Source organism: Clinocottus analis, unplaced genomic scaffold (assembly GCF_023055335.1).
Source record: "Clinocottus analis isolate CAN_PGR_092001 unplaced genomic scaffold, fCliAna1.0.p SCAF_13, whole genome shotgun sequence".
NCBI lineage: Eukaryota > Metazoa > Chordata > Actinopteri > Perciformes > Cottidae > Clinocottus > Clinocottus analis.
The window spans coordinates 5184291-5201846 of record NW_027175854.1 but is presented as its reverse complement, the minus strand read 5'-3'; the positions used below and the strand labels follow the sequence as shown (position 1 = coordinate 5201846).

The window sequence follows — 17556 nt, the reverse complement described above, 5'->3', positions numbered from 1 at the left end:
AACATTACACTGTGAGCACTAAGAATGCCGATGCAACTTATGAAAGTATTGCATGAGTCTGTTGTGAACGGAGAAAGGTTACAGTTTGAACTTTAAATGCAGTATATAGTGAAGGAAGGAGGATATTTGAAGTTGGCGAGTCACAAGGAAACTACCTCTTTTATTGGGAAAAGAGTTCAATGTATGTTTGACTGTAGATGCCAGGTGTAAAATGAATATGTCCATTTTAATTATATCTGTTTTTTTTTTTTTGATTAAATTAATTATAAACAATAAAAGAACAGAACATTTTGAAAATTGTCCATCACAATGTCTCATTTCAAATATATTTTCTCTTCTGCTGTCGGACTTTTAATGTCTTAATCGCTGCACGCTAACATCGCCTTCATGCGCTCCCGTGATCTCTCCACGCCACTAATGGACTTGTCTGTCATTTCCTCCTCAGGGTGGCAGAGAAGGAGAGCATCAACAAGATGTCTCTCCACAACCTGGCAACGGTGTTCGGGCCGACCTTGCTGAGGCCTTCCGAGAAGGACAGCAAGATCCCCACTAACCCCACCCAGCCCATCAGTATGGGGGACAGCTGGTCCCTGGAAGTCATGGCGCAGGTGAGCCATTCAAATCTTAATCTGACATTTTGTCTTGCTGTATTTTGTAAAGCTTTTTGCAGAAAATAGTAACCTCAACCTCATGAGTCTCTCTTCCATTTTCCTTTTTATCGCAGGTCCAAGTGTTGCTGTATTTCCTCCAGCTTGAGACGATCCCCACCCCAGACAGCAAACGACAGAGCATCCTCTTCTCCACTGAAGTATAGAGCCGAACCTGAGACTTTGACAATGAGTGAAATAGAAATGGACCGTGGCTCAAAGTGAGCCTGTAGTAGTATGTTTTTTTGAATTAACTGATCGGATTGCATTAGGCTCAGGCAGCTGGGAAGGATTGTCTCTGACGTTGCCTGCCTCCCTCAAACACAGGAGGGCGCCATTGATCTTCGAAGCTCAGTGGATGTGAGGTTTTTAAGGTTCATATGTCCCTTTTCCTGATGTTTATTATGATTCCTTCTACCTTCAGTGATGACATTTCTCCACCGTGCTCTTTGTTGGTCTTAACATTGTACCTCTACAGCTTGAAGAGAGGTGTACTTCATACAACAAGAAGTTGTCCAAATCAGTCCATAATTGAACAAAATACATCTTTCTTGATTTATTTTGCCAACAAATCAGGATTCCCATGTACCTTTTTTTGTTGGGCATTATCTTCTATCTTTGTTCATTTTGGACAATCATCAGCTTTCAAGACAAAATACGTTGATCCATCTCAAACATTGCTTCATGTCCTGCTGGGAAACATTCTAACCGAGTCTTGCATAACCGCCGCACATTCTTACTCAGAAGAGGATACATTTGTGCTGTTTGTAGGAGTTTGAAAATGAACATCCAGAGCTGCCACAAAACTGGCTTTTCTTCTTTGTGTGAGAGAGCCAACACCTGTGAGTTAAAGTGTTTACAACGTAAACAAACCCTCACTGCAACTTGAAAAGGGACTGTAAGACATTATAAAAGGAAACATGATAATTAATAATACACTGCAATCCGACTGCCTGCATTTTTCAAGACCGTAAAAGTTAATTTCCAGTTTTTTGTGTTGTTTGTGTCTCAATGTAGTCCTCAGCTTGAATATCGAGGAAGCAATATTTTTTCTAACATAGGAATTGTCTGTGTTCTTACCTTTTGCAGACAAAATGTCCTTGTAAAATAGACCATCTTGCCAAATTAATATGTTGATCGTTTGCTTCTAGGAGAAAAAGAAGCGGTTGTATTTACAGATGCGTATGTACATAATCTTTAAGTTGTATTTTTTTCTGTCTTTTTGTTAAACAGTATAATCATTGTTGCTATTGTAATTTATTTTGAGGACCTTGGGGGGAGGGATTGTTATTTTTTTTTGTTCTATGTGACCTTTTGTTTCTGATTGATTAAGAAAGTGGTAGGTCTTAGCCTTGACTTCAAGTCCTGCAGTAAATAAGCAGGATTTAGCCTTGTTCTTATAGAATCTTACTCAGCTGTTCTGTCCAGCCTATCAATTCATTTCGATATTATTATAAAGGCAACACACACATTGTCGTTACATTACTGTATGCTGCTGTGGAAAAGGCACATGCTCTTTAATTGCTGGGTGTTCCTCAGCAGAAAGTCTCTCATCCAGAGACCGTCGCCCGTCTAGTGTAGACATTATGCAATGTCATAATCGAGCACACACTCTCACACACGTATGACAGTGACTTTTTTGTACCATTTTATTAGTGGCTGCAGATGTGCACTCGTGCGATGTTAGAACTACTGTATTACAATTCAAGCAACCTGAGAGCACCATTGAAGAGCACATCTGTTGCTTATAATGAAGGAATATTGTTTTGTTTCATCTTCTCCTGACATTGTTTGTCATGCATATGTTCTTTAACTCTTCCGCATCCTGCTAAGCCTGAAGTTGTACAACTCAATGAGCAATTTGAAGGAAAGCTCTAAAGAATTTTTTAATGATTTTAAAATGATCCATTTCTCTTTTTCATTTTGGTGTTCTTGATTTAACATGCAGGCATGTTTTATTGTTGTTGTTGTTTTTTCATTGGTCTTGCTATGGCTGTCTTGTACACAAATGTGTCATCATAGACTTTGGGATGTTGGTAACCCGTGAGGATCTTAATTTACATCATTTCAGCATGTCCTTTTCCAGACAATTTTAAGGACAAGTTCACAAAACATGTGAAACTATTCTTGAAGCGCAAACACCAGTTTAACAGATCTGATAAGGGCTTGTGTGTGGTTATGTCCATGTTTAAGATAACGCAGGGAGGGCCGTATAGGAGTAAGTGTTATTATTAACACATTTAAAGTTTACTTTAAGGAGTCTTTCCTTTTGGACCCATATCAACTCTCTTGATGTTAAGTAACTTACACTTGGATGCACATGATGAAATAGACTAAAACATCATTATTGTATCAACCCCCAGAAACAACAATGTCGAGATTTTATTCTGAAAGTTGTTATGCCTTTTTGTGTGTTTTCGCTAATTTTGGCCTTTAGTAGCATGCTCACAATGTTTCATCATCAAAACTGTTCGGATGTGAGACAGAGGGAGAATCCACCATTCATTCATTCATTCATTCATTCATTCATTTGTCACCTCTATAACAAGTCCTGATTGCCTACACTATTCTACCCTATCGTGCCTCGCCACTTTTCTTTTGGTTTCGCGCCTGTGGTATTCTGAAATGTTGTTCAGTCTCCTGTTGCCTTTGCTGAGGACAGCCACACACCTCATCTCTTAAAGACTAAGACAGGACCTTAACCTTAAGCACGGTCTTAGCTCATACTGTACATGCCCACTCGACTTGCCACCTTCATCTTACTGTGATGCTGCAATTCAAACTGTTAAAGTCAGTCTTAATTGGGCAAAAGACAGACGTTCTTGCCCTTCTCCTTGTTTGGCTCTTAAAGTTTCCGCTTAATGCCTTTTATTCTAATTTATTTATGCTTTGTCCCTGTTCGGTATAAGAAGGTCTACTGCATCTATTTATTTATGATATGATATCATCTAAAGCTAAATTAATGTTTGAGGAATGGTCTGTATATGGTGTGCTTTTTTTCGGGAACATATAAGTCTTATGTTACAGTCTGTGTATTGAACATCCTGTTAAAGTTACAACTGTTTGTTACTATCTTGTCCAAGAATCACAACCACTGTGTACAACAGCAAACACGCTTGAACTCCCTCCTCCTGCAGCGTCAACTCATAGTTCGATGTGTTGTACAACAGACTGGCCACTGTGACTGTGGAGCTAACTGGTTTAGATAACTGAATGGCCAGATGCAGGTTCCTGTCAATTAAAAAGCTAGATTCTGTGAGTTCACGCAACTCAAACTTTCATCATTTCCCATGGAGTTGTATAATATGTATTATACTAGAGAGTACATTATTTGGTTTCCGTTTTATTTATTGTGCCGTCCACTGACGCGTTATCGTCGAGGGTTGAGCCGGTACGCCTCTCGTCTTATTGAAAAGCAAAGCTGTCAGTGTGTGGTAGAGGACAAGAGTCTTATATTGCTCTAAAATCTGCATTGTTTTTGGTCTGTTGATTGTCAGTGTAACTGCATGTATCCTCCATAACCTCAGTCCCTCTGTACATGACAAATTAAAGTAGAAAAGGTTAAAATTTTCTGTGGAATAGTTTGAAGATATGGAACATATTGCTCTATATGAAAGTTACAAATCTTGTCAATTTATTGTACACGACCCTGGTGATTATTACATGTCCATGCTATAGTTAACACTATCAAATTACACTCTACTGCCACTTCTACAACATCTAACTGACTAAATCTGACTACTTTAACCTTTGGAAACATGATGGTTTTGGTTCGACACTTAACTTATAAAGCTGAGGATGAGACTTGCTGACCAACCACTTTTTACCTTCCTCAATTTTTTCAACTCTTGTTCCTGTTCAATATTCAATGTTCTGCTTGTAGAACTGTAAAAAGGAATACCGTATTCTGAGGGCAAACATGTTCGGAAGGCATTTGCAGCCTGTTTGTACACAACAATGTTAAATAAAATTTCCTTGTAACTACATATAATGATGTCTTTGTTTTTTTATTATTATTATTTGAGACAGAGATAAAAAAAAAGATTACTACATGATGAACTCAGCTTGAATACAATACATTCTGAATGTAATTCTCCCTGATATTCACATTATATTTAGTGCATAAATTATACTATCTCAGCAGAGACGCTCAAGAGTTATGATGCATTTGAAAGACTAAATAATAGAAATTACTAATTTATTCTAAATATATAAACTTACGAGCAAACTTTTCAATGGGAATGCTAATTGTGTAGGTGTAAGAAGCTGTGAAGTTGGTGTGATGTAGCCCAATATCAACAGGTAGGGCAATGTGAGTCTACTTAATTGGAATCGTTATTTATTTTGGAGATGCACTCAACTTGAAAAAAGTACTAATTTAGACTTTTATAGAGCCCTCAACATTAGGGAGAAAAAGAAAAAGAGTGACTCCCACTGGTTGATTCCAGGTCTGGCAGGTTATGTTTCAATGCCTATACGCATTAAGTAGATACCAGAAAAATATGCAGTATGCCGAGAACGTCGGGATGTCCTACTTTCCTATTGCAGCAGGTCAATTAGTAAAGAGGTCAAAGTTCAAGATGCAATACGACACTCAACGTTACATACTTTGTAAGTGCAGCTGCAATACATAGTGAAAGAAAGAAGAAAAATCATGCAATTTGGAACGCAGTGCTCATGTTGTGAAGAGCAGGTCTGGAGGAGGGGCTGTCTCAGAAGGAGCAGGAAGTGTGTGTGTGGGGGGATAGATCTGATGTAGCTGTAGATCCTGTCGGCCATCTGGCTTGGCTGTGTTAACTGATCAGTGGTCGCCCTTGGCAAATACGCTTGTGGATGAGTTTGTACTTGACAGGCTGGATAAACGATAAGCTGTGTTAGTGGGCACAATATTTTTATTGGAAATATGATTGTTGTCCACACGGAAAACAGTGTTTAGTCTCATCTGTGATGGAGTACTGTAGTGTTAGTAAGTGGTTCACAATATTTTCAGTTTCTCTTTTGGTGCGGTTTTGTTGATGTCTTTGAAGGTTTAAACTGTTATTTGGAATGGTGTAAAGCCATCTCCTTCATGTGCCACTGTCACTGAAGACATATAGCTGCCATTATTTATTTTTTTGCTATATCCTACGCAACAGTCAAAGTTGTGGTTCAGTCACAATTCAACTTGTTGCCTGATCTTTGCTTCAGACATTTAAGTTTCTATCTCCAACATCTTCATTAGTTCCTAATTATAATCAAGACTTTCAGCAGGAGACTCTTGAAATTGTCCTTGAAAACATCCAGAGCATCTTTGCTTGCCACAGGGGAATCTTATTTAGGAGTGATTAATCACGGCAGGATTCTCTAGGATGCTGCTATGCACTGTGACCAATCAGTCACTGCTCAACTCTGACAGTTCCTCATAATAAATACAGGCGTTGTTAATGCTTCCCTAGATTTGTTGAGCATTTATAAGAGAGGCCCTCCTTGAATGTGTGTAAATAACTCGAAAATAGACCGTTCAGCGATCCGTTTGCTGCAAATATCTCAGTGGTTCCAAATGGGCCATTTGAAATGTGAATAGAGAGGAAGAGAGATGTTGACCTGCATGTGAGCTGAACTTTAATGATGCAATATATACCTTATATTACATGTGATGACATGTACCATAAAAGTGACACCAACAGTATGTACATGACAGTATAGTCCAGCTCCATTGATACACAAAAAGCAGCAACACCTACAAGTGACGTAGAGAGCATTTCAGCACTTAACCTTTACGTTTACAATCCTCATTTGACTGCTTTTACGCACAGCCTCGTTGACACAGAACCAAACCAGGTGCGTGGTGGAGGTTGTGCACGTGCAATCAGAAGATGCTGGCTCTCGTTCTCATAGACATATCCATGATGTGAAACTCTGAGTGTATGTATTTTTTGCCGCTCACCCTATTGTCATCGGTTCTTTCCGATCCTCATTATACGTCACGGTCGGTTTCTCAGAAGACCCCCTTTACAGTCTCTCTCTCTCTCTCTCTCTCTCTCTCTGACACACACACACACACACACACACACACACACACACACACACACACACACGCCCACACATGCACGGTTGCAGCGTAACATGGGCAGCGATGTTGTATCAGAGGACTTACACTGGCTTGTCTGGCGTGAACGCATCTACTTGTTGTGTTGTTTTACTCACTCGTGTGCGCTGCCAGCCAACATCTGAACTATACGCTGGTGGAAAGACTTATTTTCAACCTCACGATAAGGTAGGAACTGTTGTTTTACTGCTTGTCAGCTTTCTCGGGTGATGTTTGGACCGTTTTAAGACGACTTGTAACAGTTGTTTTCTCTCCCCATGATGAATTAAATGACCACTGCGTTTTATCAATTGAAAAAAAAAGCTAACTCAAACTATATCAGTCACTTTGGAACTTTTCTCTGTTTCATAAATGTGGAGTTGTTTATGGCAATGAGATGGTTGTAAGTAAAATGTAGCCTGTATAATGATTCAAAAGCTCACGATAATTAAGGTAAGTAAGTAGATGTAATTTAGAAAGTGTTTATTGATCTCAGTTTGTCAGGCTGATAAATGGAAATCGACATTGACACCATCACTCACCATCTATTACATCATCCACATAACTTTCCCTGGTTGTTCAGTATTGGCTCAGCTGATGTTTATCTATTCCGGTTATAAGAGCAGTTCACAACATGTCAGTGTCTAGCCTCATTAGACATACTGTGTTGTATTCGCCAGAAGAAATACAGCAGCTTTTATTTTTCTTTGGTGGAGCTGGGCTGGTACATTGATTGACAGGGCAGTGACAGATCCTCCTTCAGCAGGATGTCCTTTTTCTTATCACTTCCTCCAAGGCCTATGCACATACAGCCACTATCATAATAAAGGGGAGCAATTTTTTTTGCCAAAGCAGCCAACTGGAAGGTTAAACAAGAGGGCTCACTGTGTGATAGCTTCAGCGATGCGGAAAACATAAGGACTATATCAATTGAAATTCAATTATTGGATTTTTCATTACTTTCAATTTTATAAATTACTTTTCTTGTGCAAGTTCAGAAACATTTGCAGCCTCTTGAAATCTTACAAAAAAAACGCATAATGGCTGTATGCTGTAAGTTTCCAAAGCTGCTGGATAAAGCCTGTTTTTGAATTCCTTTGGCCTGTGAGAAGGTTTCAACAATAGAGGAAAAGTAGAACTCTGGTCCAATGTACTGCCAATCAGGATCATTGCTGGTAGAGCTGCAGAGTGATGTGTGTGTTAATGAAGGAACAATGTGTGGAAGGGAAGCAAACGGTTGTTTTTTTCTCTTCTCTTTACTGGCAGAGTTTCTTTACATTTCTATGTATGGACACTAAAGTGCAAATACTGTTTTTTTTTTATAAGCTTCCTTCGTATACAGTAGAAGTAAGGCCAGTTTAATTGGGAAGTAAAGAGCTGTACAATATCTCATTCTAATCACGCACAAACCTGAACCGCCACATAGGAGGGAGCTTTACTCAAGTAAAGAATCTAAAGAAATAACACGTTTTATTTTAGCAGCAGAAGGTAAATATAAGTTGTCATACTCCAAAATGCTTGTTGTTTGATATTACGAATGGGGAATTGGAGAATTTAACTAAACTTAACGAAACTGAAACTTAACCGATCCACACTGATGATCTGATTCACACTCAAAGTTAATCAGAGGTTGAGAATCTGTCTTTTAAGTACATGGGCATGCATTTGAATAATGGGGAGACGGTCAGTGAGAGTCCTCATGGGCTCCAAGCATAACTCATATATTATATGATCACATCAGTGTCACATTAATCCATGAATACATTTGTCACACAGTGGGAGAACAACTGGGATGACACTGGGATTGACTGAATGATTGGATTGTATATTCCTTTTCTCTGAAGCAATGCTGACGGGCTGTAAGGCATCCAGGATGGGTTCGATATTCCCAGCATGGCTCCGGAAGTGACCCAGTTTCCCCTCCAGAATCATTTGCTGAATCTTATCTGGTCAAATGCTACTTACTGTATGGACATTGGCAGGAACTCGGTCATATTTACAAATCGTTTGTTTTACTGTAGTCAATAACTTCCACCTTCAACATATGTCAACCACCATTATCAAGGGGATAAAAGCTGTTTTTGTTATGTATGTTTCTGTATTTCAACCCACAGTGTGCCTTCTGGGCTGAGTGAACCATAAAGCAGCCATATGCTGGTATTGTAGGCAGACTCATACTGTGTATTGAGGTTTTAGGAATAAGAATACATGTTAAAAATACATTAATGGCTCAGTTTTGTTTATCTAAGCTAACAGGAACATTTCTCACTCAAATTCTTAGCAGGCTTCCACTTAAACTTCCATAACTTTGCTTCCTGTTGTTAATTACAAAGGTGAAAGTTAATAATAATGCAATAACTAATCTACAGTATCACTGCAGCTTTTGTTTTTATTCTCTGGAAACCTGTCATTCTTCCTCTCTTTCCCCAGAGAAGTTGTACTACTGTAATAAAATGCACTAATCTGCTTACAATATAGAGGAATTTTGCTAAATACCCTGAAAAAACGCAGCAAAGATAGCTTTACCAAGTGTTCTAGTGCTATGGCTTTGTAATTTATAGGTGCTTTAATGTGTGTAATTATTAGTGATTTTCGAGGAAAACGTGAATGATTTGTGTGGGGAAGAATTTCAGGAAACTTTACCCGAAATAAAAGGTGTATTGTTGGTCTGTTTGCTTTGGCTTTGGTATGGAAAGTGTCTGCCTGTCATCCGGAGATAGATGTTTTTTTCTAACCTGTGTGGTAGGTATCCTGCAATCTGTTTGTACAGGCAAGAGTGTACTGAGATTGTATTCTTTCTCTTTCTCTCGACAGACCACTACTCTTAATTTGGCAGCCGTCCGGCAAAACTCCCAGACACTTCCTCCTCAGTATTCTGCTGCTGTCTGTGGCAAAGTTTACCGAGCGGCACACAAAAGAGGCGAAGACGGTTGCAGAGACAAAGAGGAAGACTGACATACTGTTAGAGTGTAATTGACAGTAAAGCGTTGAGTCAGGCAGGTGTTTGTGGTGGGAACTTCCTGCTTTGGCTGTCCTCACGTGACACAATCACTCTTCCCTTAAGTTGTACTACTATGCGCTTTGTCGGGCAGGTATTTTGTCTAAAAACAAGTCGAGCAGCCCAGTCTGTGGGATGACAGCGCAAAGAAAGCCAAAAAGAGGAAAAAATAACCATGCTGGATTACCAGATGGTCTATATTGGCCTGGAGCTGGTGATCGCTTTCCTGTCTGTTGCTGGGAACGTCTTGGTCTGCTGGGCCGTCTGCCTCAACTCCAACCTGCAGAGCATCACCAACTTCTTTGTGGTCTCACTGGCAGTGGCTGATATTGCTGTTGGGCTGCTGGCAATTCCCTTTGCCATCACTATTAGGTATCGTTATGTTTTTTGGTTTAGTTTTTTATAAACGTTAATTGTATTTTTAAACAGACTAATCTTGAGTAAAAGTGTCATAAATTACACTAACACCCCCAGGATTGGTTTTGGTTTATACATTTATGGACATTGCTTGCTTCATTAGATTAGGATTTAACATTGAGTGGGATTTTGATGTTGTTGTTGTTGTTGTTTTCTTGCTTTCCTACATCAGTACCGGCTTCTGTGCCAAATTCTTCGGCTGCCTGTTCATCGCTTGCTTCGTCCTCATACTCACCCAGAGCTCCATCTTCAGCCTGCTGGCCATCGCTGTAGACCGCTACATCGCGATCAAGAACCCACTCAGGTGAGAGGAAAACAAAAAGGTCACGTAAGCTGTGCTGAAAACTGAAACGGGGATAGCCTCCCACGCTGTCACTTTAACCAGCATGACTTTTCACACTGAAACCAAATCTCTCTGGTTTTGGGAGAGCTGCGTATTGTTTTGAAAATTATGGTTTGTCCGAATTGTTTTACTTTTGCTGTTGGAAGTGAACAGCTTAGTTTCATTTTGGACAATATGCTCTTTCCACACAGAAGTCGGACGAGTGTGGGTAAGCCATTACACGTGAGAGGCACAAATGTAGCGTAGCAAACACAATGCATTATTGAGAGATCTTATTCAATAAGGCTAATCTACAGACGTAGATCTGTCTTTTTTGGCTTTATTAGGTTACTGTTTGCGAGGGATTAAATCTCTTGGGCTTTGATTTTTTTATTCACATAAATGAACAACATTCAAATGCTACTCCTGCCATGAGAGGATATTTTCTCGAGTAAGCCACGGCAGGTGATGTATTTGCATGAGCTGTTGCATAACAGCTTGTGTGTGTGTGTGTGTGTGTGTGTGTGTGTGTGTGTGTGTGTTTGTGTGCTCACACTGGAGCCACAACCCCTGGCACCAATAAGCTAATAATTCATCAGAGTTTCAGGGGGCTTAATTTAGACAACAGGCGGCCACTCTGGCCATGAGCAACCTCACTCACAATGGCCGTAGGTGAGTTGATGTTTCCGAGAATACTATAGTTATTCCTGAAGATTTTCTATTTTTATTTCTGCAGCCAAATGTGTGCATTCCTGATGTCTGCATGAGGCAAAGCATTGATCAATGCTGCCAACACAGTCTTCAAAATACCCCAAATCTTGAGTATAAGAAATTATGAAAAGAGGGAATTAAAATGTTCCAAGCAAGTCCAGTTATTTGGATATCAACAGATAGTTTTATATTTTGTAGGCGTAGCTCAAAGAAAACATCTAACTTAAATATCATAACATAAAAATATGTGTATAATTAACTAAATTAAATAATGAATTAAGTGACTCCATTGTAAAATTAATGATAGTCAGTAGATTATGTGATATTAGTGTTTGTCATTTATGTATTTCATTGCATTTCTCACAAGCTCTTATATAACTTCATTAAATAACACATTTTACAGAGCTTTAACGTCAGAAATTAGAGGAGAAAGTGAGGCAGTAAATTAAGAAGGAAATGCTCTTATTGCTGATGAATACTTCACTTACCCAACTTTTAGTCAATCAACACGCACATTTCACACTGTGTGGTTATTCCTCTATTCATCATGGAAGTAAGGAAGAACACATACTGACATCAAAGCCTGTCGTTAACACACCTTTGCAAAGTCAGAATGGATTTAGATATTTGAAACACTTGGTGTGTCTTTAATCAGCAGACAATGGAGAATATGATTAGAAGTGGCTACAGTGTTTTTAACAGCTGATAGTGTAACAATAAAAAACAAATGTAAAGTCATGCTTTGGCTTATTCAATAAATAACACATGGAGGCTTGAATCCTCTTTTTAAATCTATAAATAGTGATTTTGCTTCACAGGGATACTATCACACTGAGCAGAGATAAAAGAACTAGCCCTGACGTTTGATTGTGCTCTGCTCAACCTTTCAGGTACAACAGCCTGGTGACGGGGCCGAGGGCGAAGGCTATCATCACATTGTGCTGGGTTCTCTCAGCCGGCATCGGCCTGACCCCGATGCTGGGCTGGAACAGAGGTGAGGGATCGATTTTGACAAACATAAACCTGGTTTACCAAAACATGCAGAAACCCATGAATATGGCTTATGTAATGTTTTTCATAGCTTTCTGAGGAGATGGTTTGATAACTGAGTTTTGTTTTACACTTGTTTTACTGTCAGTTGTTACATGTGAATTTGTGAAAAGAATAAATCAAAATAAACACATCTCCGAACAAACTCTCTTTTAAGAATAAACATCTAATTACTAAAACCATTTGAGAGTTTTTGAGACCATGTTTATCAAAAAAGAGAATTTGTATTGTATTTCTTTTTTATTAGAGAAGTGCTGAAATTCACTTAAATTCTGACAATTAGAAGACACGTATATGGCATTTTTACATTGGCTTTAATTTGATTAAGTGGTTCTTATTGGTGAGAATCAATCCATGCCATGACAATAATTTCTCAAAAGATGTTTAACATATAAAATATTTTTTGTTATGGAAACACATGTATTTCTTTCACACCATTAAAAGATGAAACCGGTAATTAACCGCCCAGAATTCTGTTATACAGGTTGGAACAACACCACCGCAGCCAGCAGCAAAATCTGCCCTGAAGGCTTGACGAGGTGCCTGTTTGAAGAAGTGGTTACTTTGGACTACATGGTCTATTTCAATTTCTTCGGCTGTGTGCTGGTTCCCCTGTTAGCCATGCTGGTCATCTATGCCAATATCTTTGTGGCCGCTCGCCGCCAGCTCCGACTGATGAGCCTCAAAGTTGCTCACACCCCTGCTTCAGGACATATTGCCTCACCGTCGAGCTCATCTCGCTCCACCCTGCAGAAGGAGGTCCACGCTGCCAAATCGCTGGCGATCATTGTGGGTTTGTTTGCTGTGTGTTGGCTTCCAGTGCACCTCATTAACTGTTTCCACCACCTGTGTCAGGACTGTGACCGTGCACATATCTGGGTGATGCACATTGCAATTATCCTCTCCCATGCTAACTCTGTTGTAAATCCCTTCATCTATGCGTATCGCGTGCGGGAGTTCAGACAGACCTTTCGGAGGATTCTGTACCAGCACATCTTAGGGAAGAGAGATGAACAAGGGTTTAGGGTTGGGAGTGGTATTGGCGGAGATGTTGGGAGCAGCAGCATCATACGGACTATCTCCCGTACCAGTAACGATGGTTCAACGTGTAATACAGTAGTGAATAACTACATCCTGGACCCCAGTCCTGATAGAACTCCACCGAAAGCAGCTCACAAAGCCTCTTGCCAATGGAAATCAAAGTTAGACTCTGCACCAAGCAGCTACATACCCAACGGACACCAAGAAAAGGGTAGCACCCTTCCAGTAATACAGCAACAGCATCCATGCATCATGGGCTTTGCTGCTCAGGATGGAGTTGAGTCGGTCACACATCTGAGGGGAACAACGATTGCTTTGGAGGTGAACGACAGCATTGCTTTCGTGAATGTTCAGGCACTCTCCCTAAAACAGACCGACTGTCCATGCTCAACAGAGCTTACAGAAGTCTCATGACAAAGATATTTTAGTATTTTAAAAAAATGTATTGTATTGCCATAAAACATATGATAGTGTGCAAACATGACAACACAAGGAAGGATTGATGAAGCCTCATTAAATCAACAGCAAATCTTTTTCTCTTTCTGAAGTCACATGAACTGGTTACAGGGAATATTTTGGCCTGTTTTATTACTTTTTCTCATCAACAATCTCCGAGTTGAATCAGATTTACAAGCATATATCAGAATTTGTCAACAGTGTGTTTATAGGGGGTTAAAATTGGCTGCTAATAACATTTTATTGTCATGCATTATGATAACATCTGTGTACATTTCATAAAACAATGCTTTATCAACTGTACTGTAGGTTTCTTACATTTTGATAATGTTGCATCTACCATGGACCACCTATACATACCACAGAGGAAAATGTCCTTCTAAGAGCTGTTATTAATGGTCTGGATATCATTAAACACAGTCCTCACAGACAGCTAGTGGAAAACAATGACACTGTTTGAAGTTGAGCATGATTAGGGTGTGCACCATCTTTTGTCTGAAGGTCTGTCAAAAAGTAATTTTTCAAAGTGCTGGATAGCTACTTGACATTGGATGTTGCTTGTTTGATCAGTTAATTGATAACTGCCAGGCAACACATGTCCGTTCAACAACAATAAGACACATGCGTCAAAGGCACCCAATATATACAAGTCAGTTAGCAACCAAACAAAACAAAGAGCTTGTTTGACCTATTCAAATATTACTCTATATGCCTGCAGTGTGGCTAGTTTCAGAGTCAGTCTTGCGCATAAACAGCATGCGAAACACACCCACACACACACGTAAAGTACATACACATGACCGCAGACTACTCAGCAAGAGGTGTTTACAGAGTGGCCTGGCTGCTGACGCCAGTCAATGAGCCTAATGCAATGGAAATCAAATGAAGGATCATTTGACAACGTCTTTTATTATGCCATTACGCTTTCTCTTTCCTCATTAAAAACCCTTCCATTGTGGCCTGCATTAAGCAACATGTATGTGCTTTGAGGCAATCCGAGAGAGACGACTACAGAAATAAACATACATGGGTATGTATCAAGCTCGTTTACTGTATTTTTATTCAGAAACTATGCATATTATTATATTTTACTTCGTAGTCGTGCCCAGGCGTAATAAAATCGATGGAGCCATTTCAATTTAATGCTTTGTTTTTTTGTTGTGCTACTTTGACTATCATGAGATAAGGGTTATGAAAAGTATGTGGGTATGGTCTGGGTCATTCCAGTACAATAAAAGAAACAAAACCCCAATAAACTGTTGAAGTTGCATGCCATAGCAGCTGCCTGTTAAACCTCCAAGACAAGGCTCTAGCTGTGTACAACAATGCAGTACTTTATATAGTCCTTTTATAGTACGCCAGTCAGTAATAAATGTAGATATCAAGGAAGTATGACATTGGCATGCAACATTTACATGAGCCGTTTTAGTAAGTACACACAGACTAGCATAATAACTTAATAACACGTCTTGTTTTAGGATTCTTTTTGCGTTCTCTGTCAGGCTGATGCAGTGGAGACATGTACTCGCAACTTACAGAAGACATTTGGTGTCTAATATGGAGTGGAAAGACATTGTTTTGGTGAGAGAGAAAGCTAAGGAAAATAAAAAGTTCATTAAAATATGTATATGTTTTAATAAACCCTAAATTTATTACATATGTGATGTTAGTGTGTGTATATTTATGCATAGACTGCATTTACAGTTTTAATTGTATTCAGTTGAGAAATCTTTACAAAACCTGCTGTATGATAATATAAATGACACAAAAACTCCATTTACAAATCAGGATTCCCTTCATGAGGTCAAAATGCAAATCCCACAATGCACCACGGGATGACCCAGGAAGCACTTCGTTTAACCCCTGTGGCATTGTGGGTAGGCGGAAAAGGCTCCAAAAGGTAACGCTACGCTAAAAAGCGACAGACCCACGTTGCAGAGCAGTCGAAGAAGAAACAACAACAACAATTAAGAAATTCGTTTTTAAAACAGGCTCAAGGTAATTGTATTATCAGATGGGACCAAACTAAATTGTCATTTGTTTGTTTCACAGTGTTGTTCGTCTGTGTTGTTTATAAATAGCTCATTCATTCAGTCGGCTAACACGGTTCCGCCTGTTAGCCGAAGTCGCATTCAGTAGATAATCATAGATAATGTTAAATGAAGTATTTAAGCTAAACAACACATTGCTTTGTAATAGTCAACGTGACTTCAGAGCGTTGTGTGTTTTTAACTACGTTCCGCTCAACGATGGTGTTGTATTGTTGTAGTTCATAGAGCACTGACATTGGCTAATGTTGCTAATATAGCTAGCTAGCGGCTAACTGTCTGCTTCTACAAAGAAGGCGAACTCACCTCCTAGTGAAGGTCTGGTTATTATTCAGTAGTTCGTTGCAATATGTGTTGTGTTTGCTACGTCTCAGACTGACTAAATAAGACAAGACAGTTTCACTACCAGAGCTTATCATTGAGGATAGTGATTCCCATAACTGAACCAATTTGTGGTTTCTCAGAAGGTACTCTACTTTTCTTGACGTAAAGGTTTATTGTGGAGTAACACATAGGTTGATGACCGCCATTTCCTATAGGAAAACACATGATAACATTTTCTCTAACGCATGTTTTTTTTCCCCCAGGAAGACGGTTGAAAAATGTCCATCGGAGTACCAATCAAAGTCCTGCATGAGGCCGAGGGCCACATCGTGACCTGTGAGACCAACACTGGAGAAGTGTACAGGGGCAAGCTGATTGAAGCAGAGGATAACATGAACTGCCAGGTTGGTCTTTACTGATAAAGGCTCCTTACAGCCACATTTCCAGTGTTACATCCAATTTTTGGGAACAAGATATTTCAGCTGAACTCTGTGCCATTATTTGCCCAACTTATTTTGGGTGTTATTAAACTAAGTTACTAAACTAAAAAAAATACAAAATGTCACATGGAGTTATTTAAATATTTAATTATAATTTGTACCCGTCCCCACAGATGTCCAACATTACAGTGACTTACCGTGATGGCCGGGTGGCACAGTTGGAGCAAGTCTACATCCGTGGCAGCAAGATCCGCTTCCTGATCTTACCGGATATGTTAAAGAATGCTCCGATGTTAAAGAGTATGAAAAACAAGAACCAGGGCTCCGGTGCAGGAAGGGGCAAGGCGGCTATTCTCAAAGCACAAGGTAAACGGAAACATTATGGACCAATATATTCCAAATCCCTGTTTACAAGTCAATGCATCTACTTATGAGCACTTAAATTACAGATATGCTTTACCCAACATGTCCCATAAATATGTTTCATAATTAGACACGTCAACATGTGTGAAACAAATATTGTTTTACCAATATATATTTTACTGCATTGCGTTTTATACTTTTCAATTACTCAATTACACTGAGCATCAATGTAGCAAAATTGGCAAACTATGTCATTGTGATACAATTTTCCTTTTCCCTTAATTTATCTGCAGTGGCTGCAAGGGGACGGGGCCGTGGTGGAATGGGACGAGGCAACATCTTCCAGAAGAGGCGATAATTGCTCCAGCTTTGTTAAGATGTGGCGTTGTATAGTCTTGTTTTTTTTATTTGTCCGCTTTCGATTGGATATCTTTTAGTGTTTTTCGCAATCCTGTACTTTGCAGATTATTGCTTTACTTTCATTTTTTATGGAAATAAACATATTTCAATTTGATGTCTTGTGTCCTCTGGTTAACTCAAGTTGAACATTCCTGACACCGGTAAATGTTTGTCACTGAAGGCCATATTTACTTGGTTTTCAAACCTGCTACTCTCTTTGTGGTCATCTAATTACCGGTCGGATGGATTTTGCATCATAGATGGATTTCTTGC

General features: G+C 39.4%; 3 protein-coding genes across 5 annotated transcripts in view; all 3 read left to right on the top strand.

Moving 5' to 3' along the window:
• Positions 1-4623, top strand: part of bcr (BCR activator of RhoGEF and GTPase) — a 69183-nt gene extending 64560 nt beyond the window's left edge. For both annotated transcript variants that reach the window (XM_068573909.1, XM_068573910.1), the window contains 2 exons: positions 446-608; positions 725-4623. In XM_068573909.1, the coding sequence (XP_068430010.1) occupies positions 446-608; positions 725-814 (253 nt within the window). In that variant the 3' untranslated portion in view covers positions 815-4623. The remainder of the gene's footprint in view (positions 1-445; positions 609-724) is intronic.
• A 5264-nt stretch (positions 4624-9887) lies between these two features.
• Positions 9888-13913, top strand: adora2ab (adenosine A2a receptor b). Its single transcript, XM_068574470.1, has 4 exons — positions 9888-10084; positions 10302-10433; positions 12053-12156; positions 12697-13913. The coding sequence occupies exons 1-4, from the start codon at positions 9888-9890 to the stop codon at positions 13665-13667; spliced, it is 1404 nt and encodes a 467-aa protein (XP_068430571.1). The 3' UTR covers positions 13668-13913.
• Positions 13914-15575: 1662 nt separating this feature from the next.
• Positions 15576-17398, top strand: snrpd3l (small nuclear ribonucleoprotein D3 polypeptide, like). 2 transcript variants are annotated; one of them, XM_068574458.1, is made up of 4 exons: positions 15576-15707; positions 16349-16485; positions 16695-16887; positions 17178-17398. In XM_068574458.1, exons 2-4 carry the CDS (start codon positions 16360-16362, stop codon positions 17240-17242), a joined length of 384 nt encoding a protein of 127 aa, XP_068430559.1. In that variant the 5' UTR covers positions 15576-15707; positions 16349-16359; the 3' UTR covers positions 17243-17398. The 2 variants fall into 2 exon arrangements, with proteins under 2 accessions (XP_068430559.1, XP_068430558.1); XM_068574457.1 differs by having other exon boundaries at positions 16345-16485.
• The last annotated feature ends 158 nt before the right edge of the window (positions 17399-17556 follow it).

Bases quoted from the DNA above. Each gene is read 5' to 3' on its own strand.
- adora2ab (XM_068574470.1), top strand. From the start codon at position 9,888: ATGCTGGATTACCAGATGGTCTATATTGGCCTGGAGCTGGTGATCGCT. The intron at 10,085-10,301 runs GTATCGTTATGT...TTCCTACATCAG, and splicing joins CCCTTTGCCATCACTATTAG to TACCGGCTTCTGTGCCAAAT. The intron at 12,157-12,696 runs GTGAGGGATCGA...TCTGTTATACAG, and splicing joins GATGCTGGGCTGGAACAGAG to GTTGGAACAACACCACCGCA.
- snrpd3l (XM_068574458.1), top strand. From the start codon at position 16,360: ATGTCCATCGGAGTACCAATCAAAGTCCTGCATGAGGCCGAGGGCCAC. The intron at 16,486-16,694 runs GTTGGTCTTTAC...CCGTCCCCACAG, and splicing joins AGGATAACATGAACTGCCAG to ATGTCCAACATTACAGTGAC. The intron at 16,888-17,177 runs GTAAACGGAAAC...ATTTATCTGCAG, and splicing joins GGCTATTCTCAAAGCACAAG to TGGCTGCAAGGGGACGGGGC.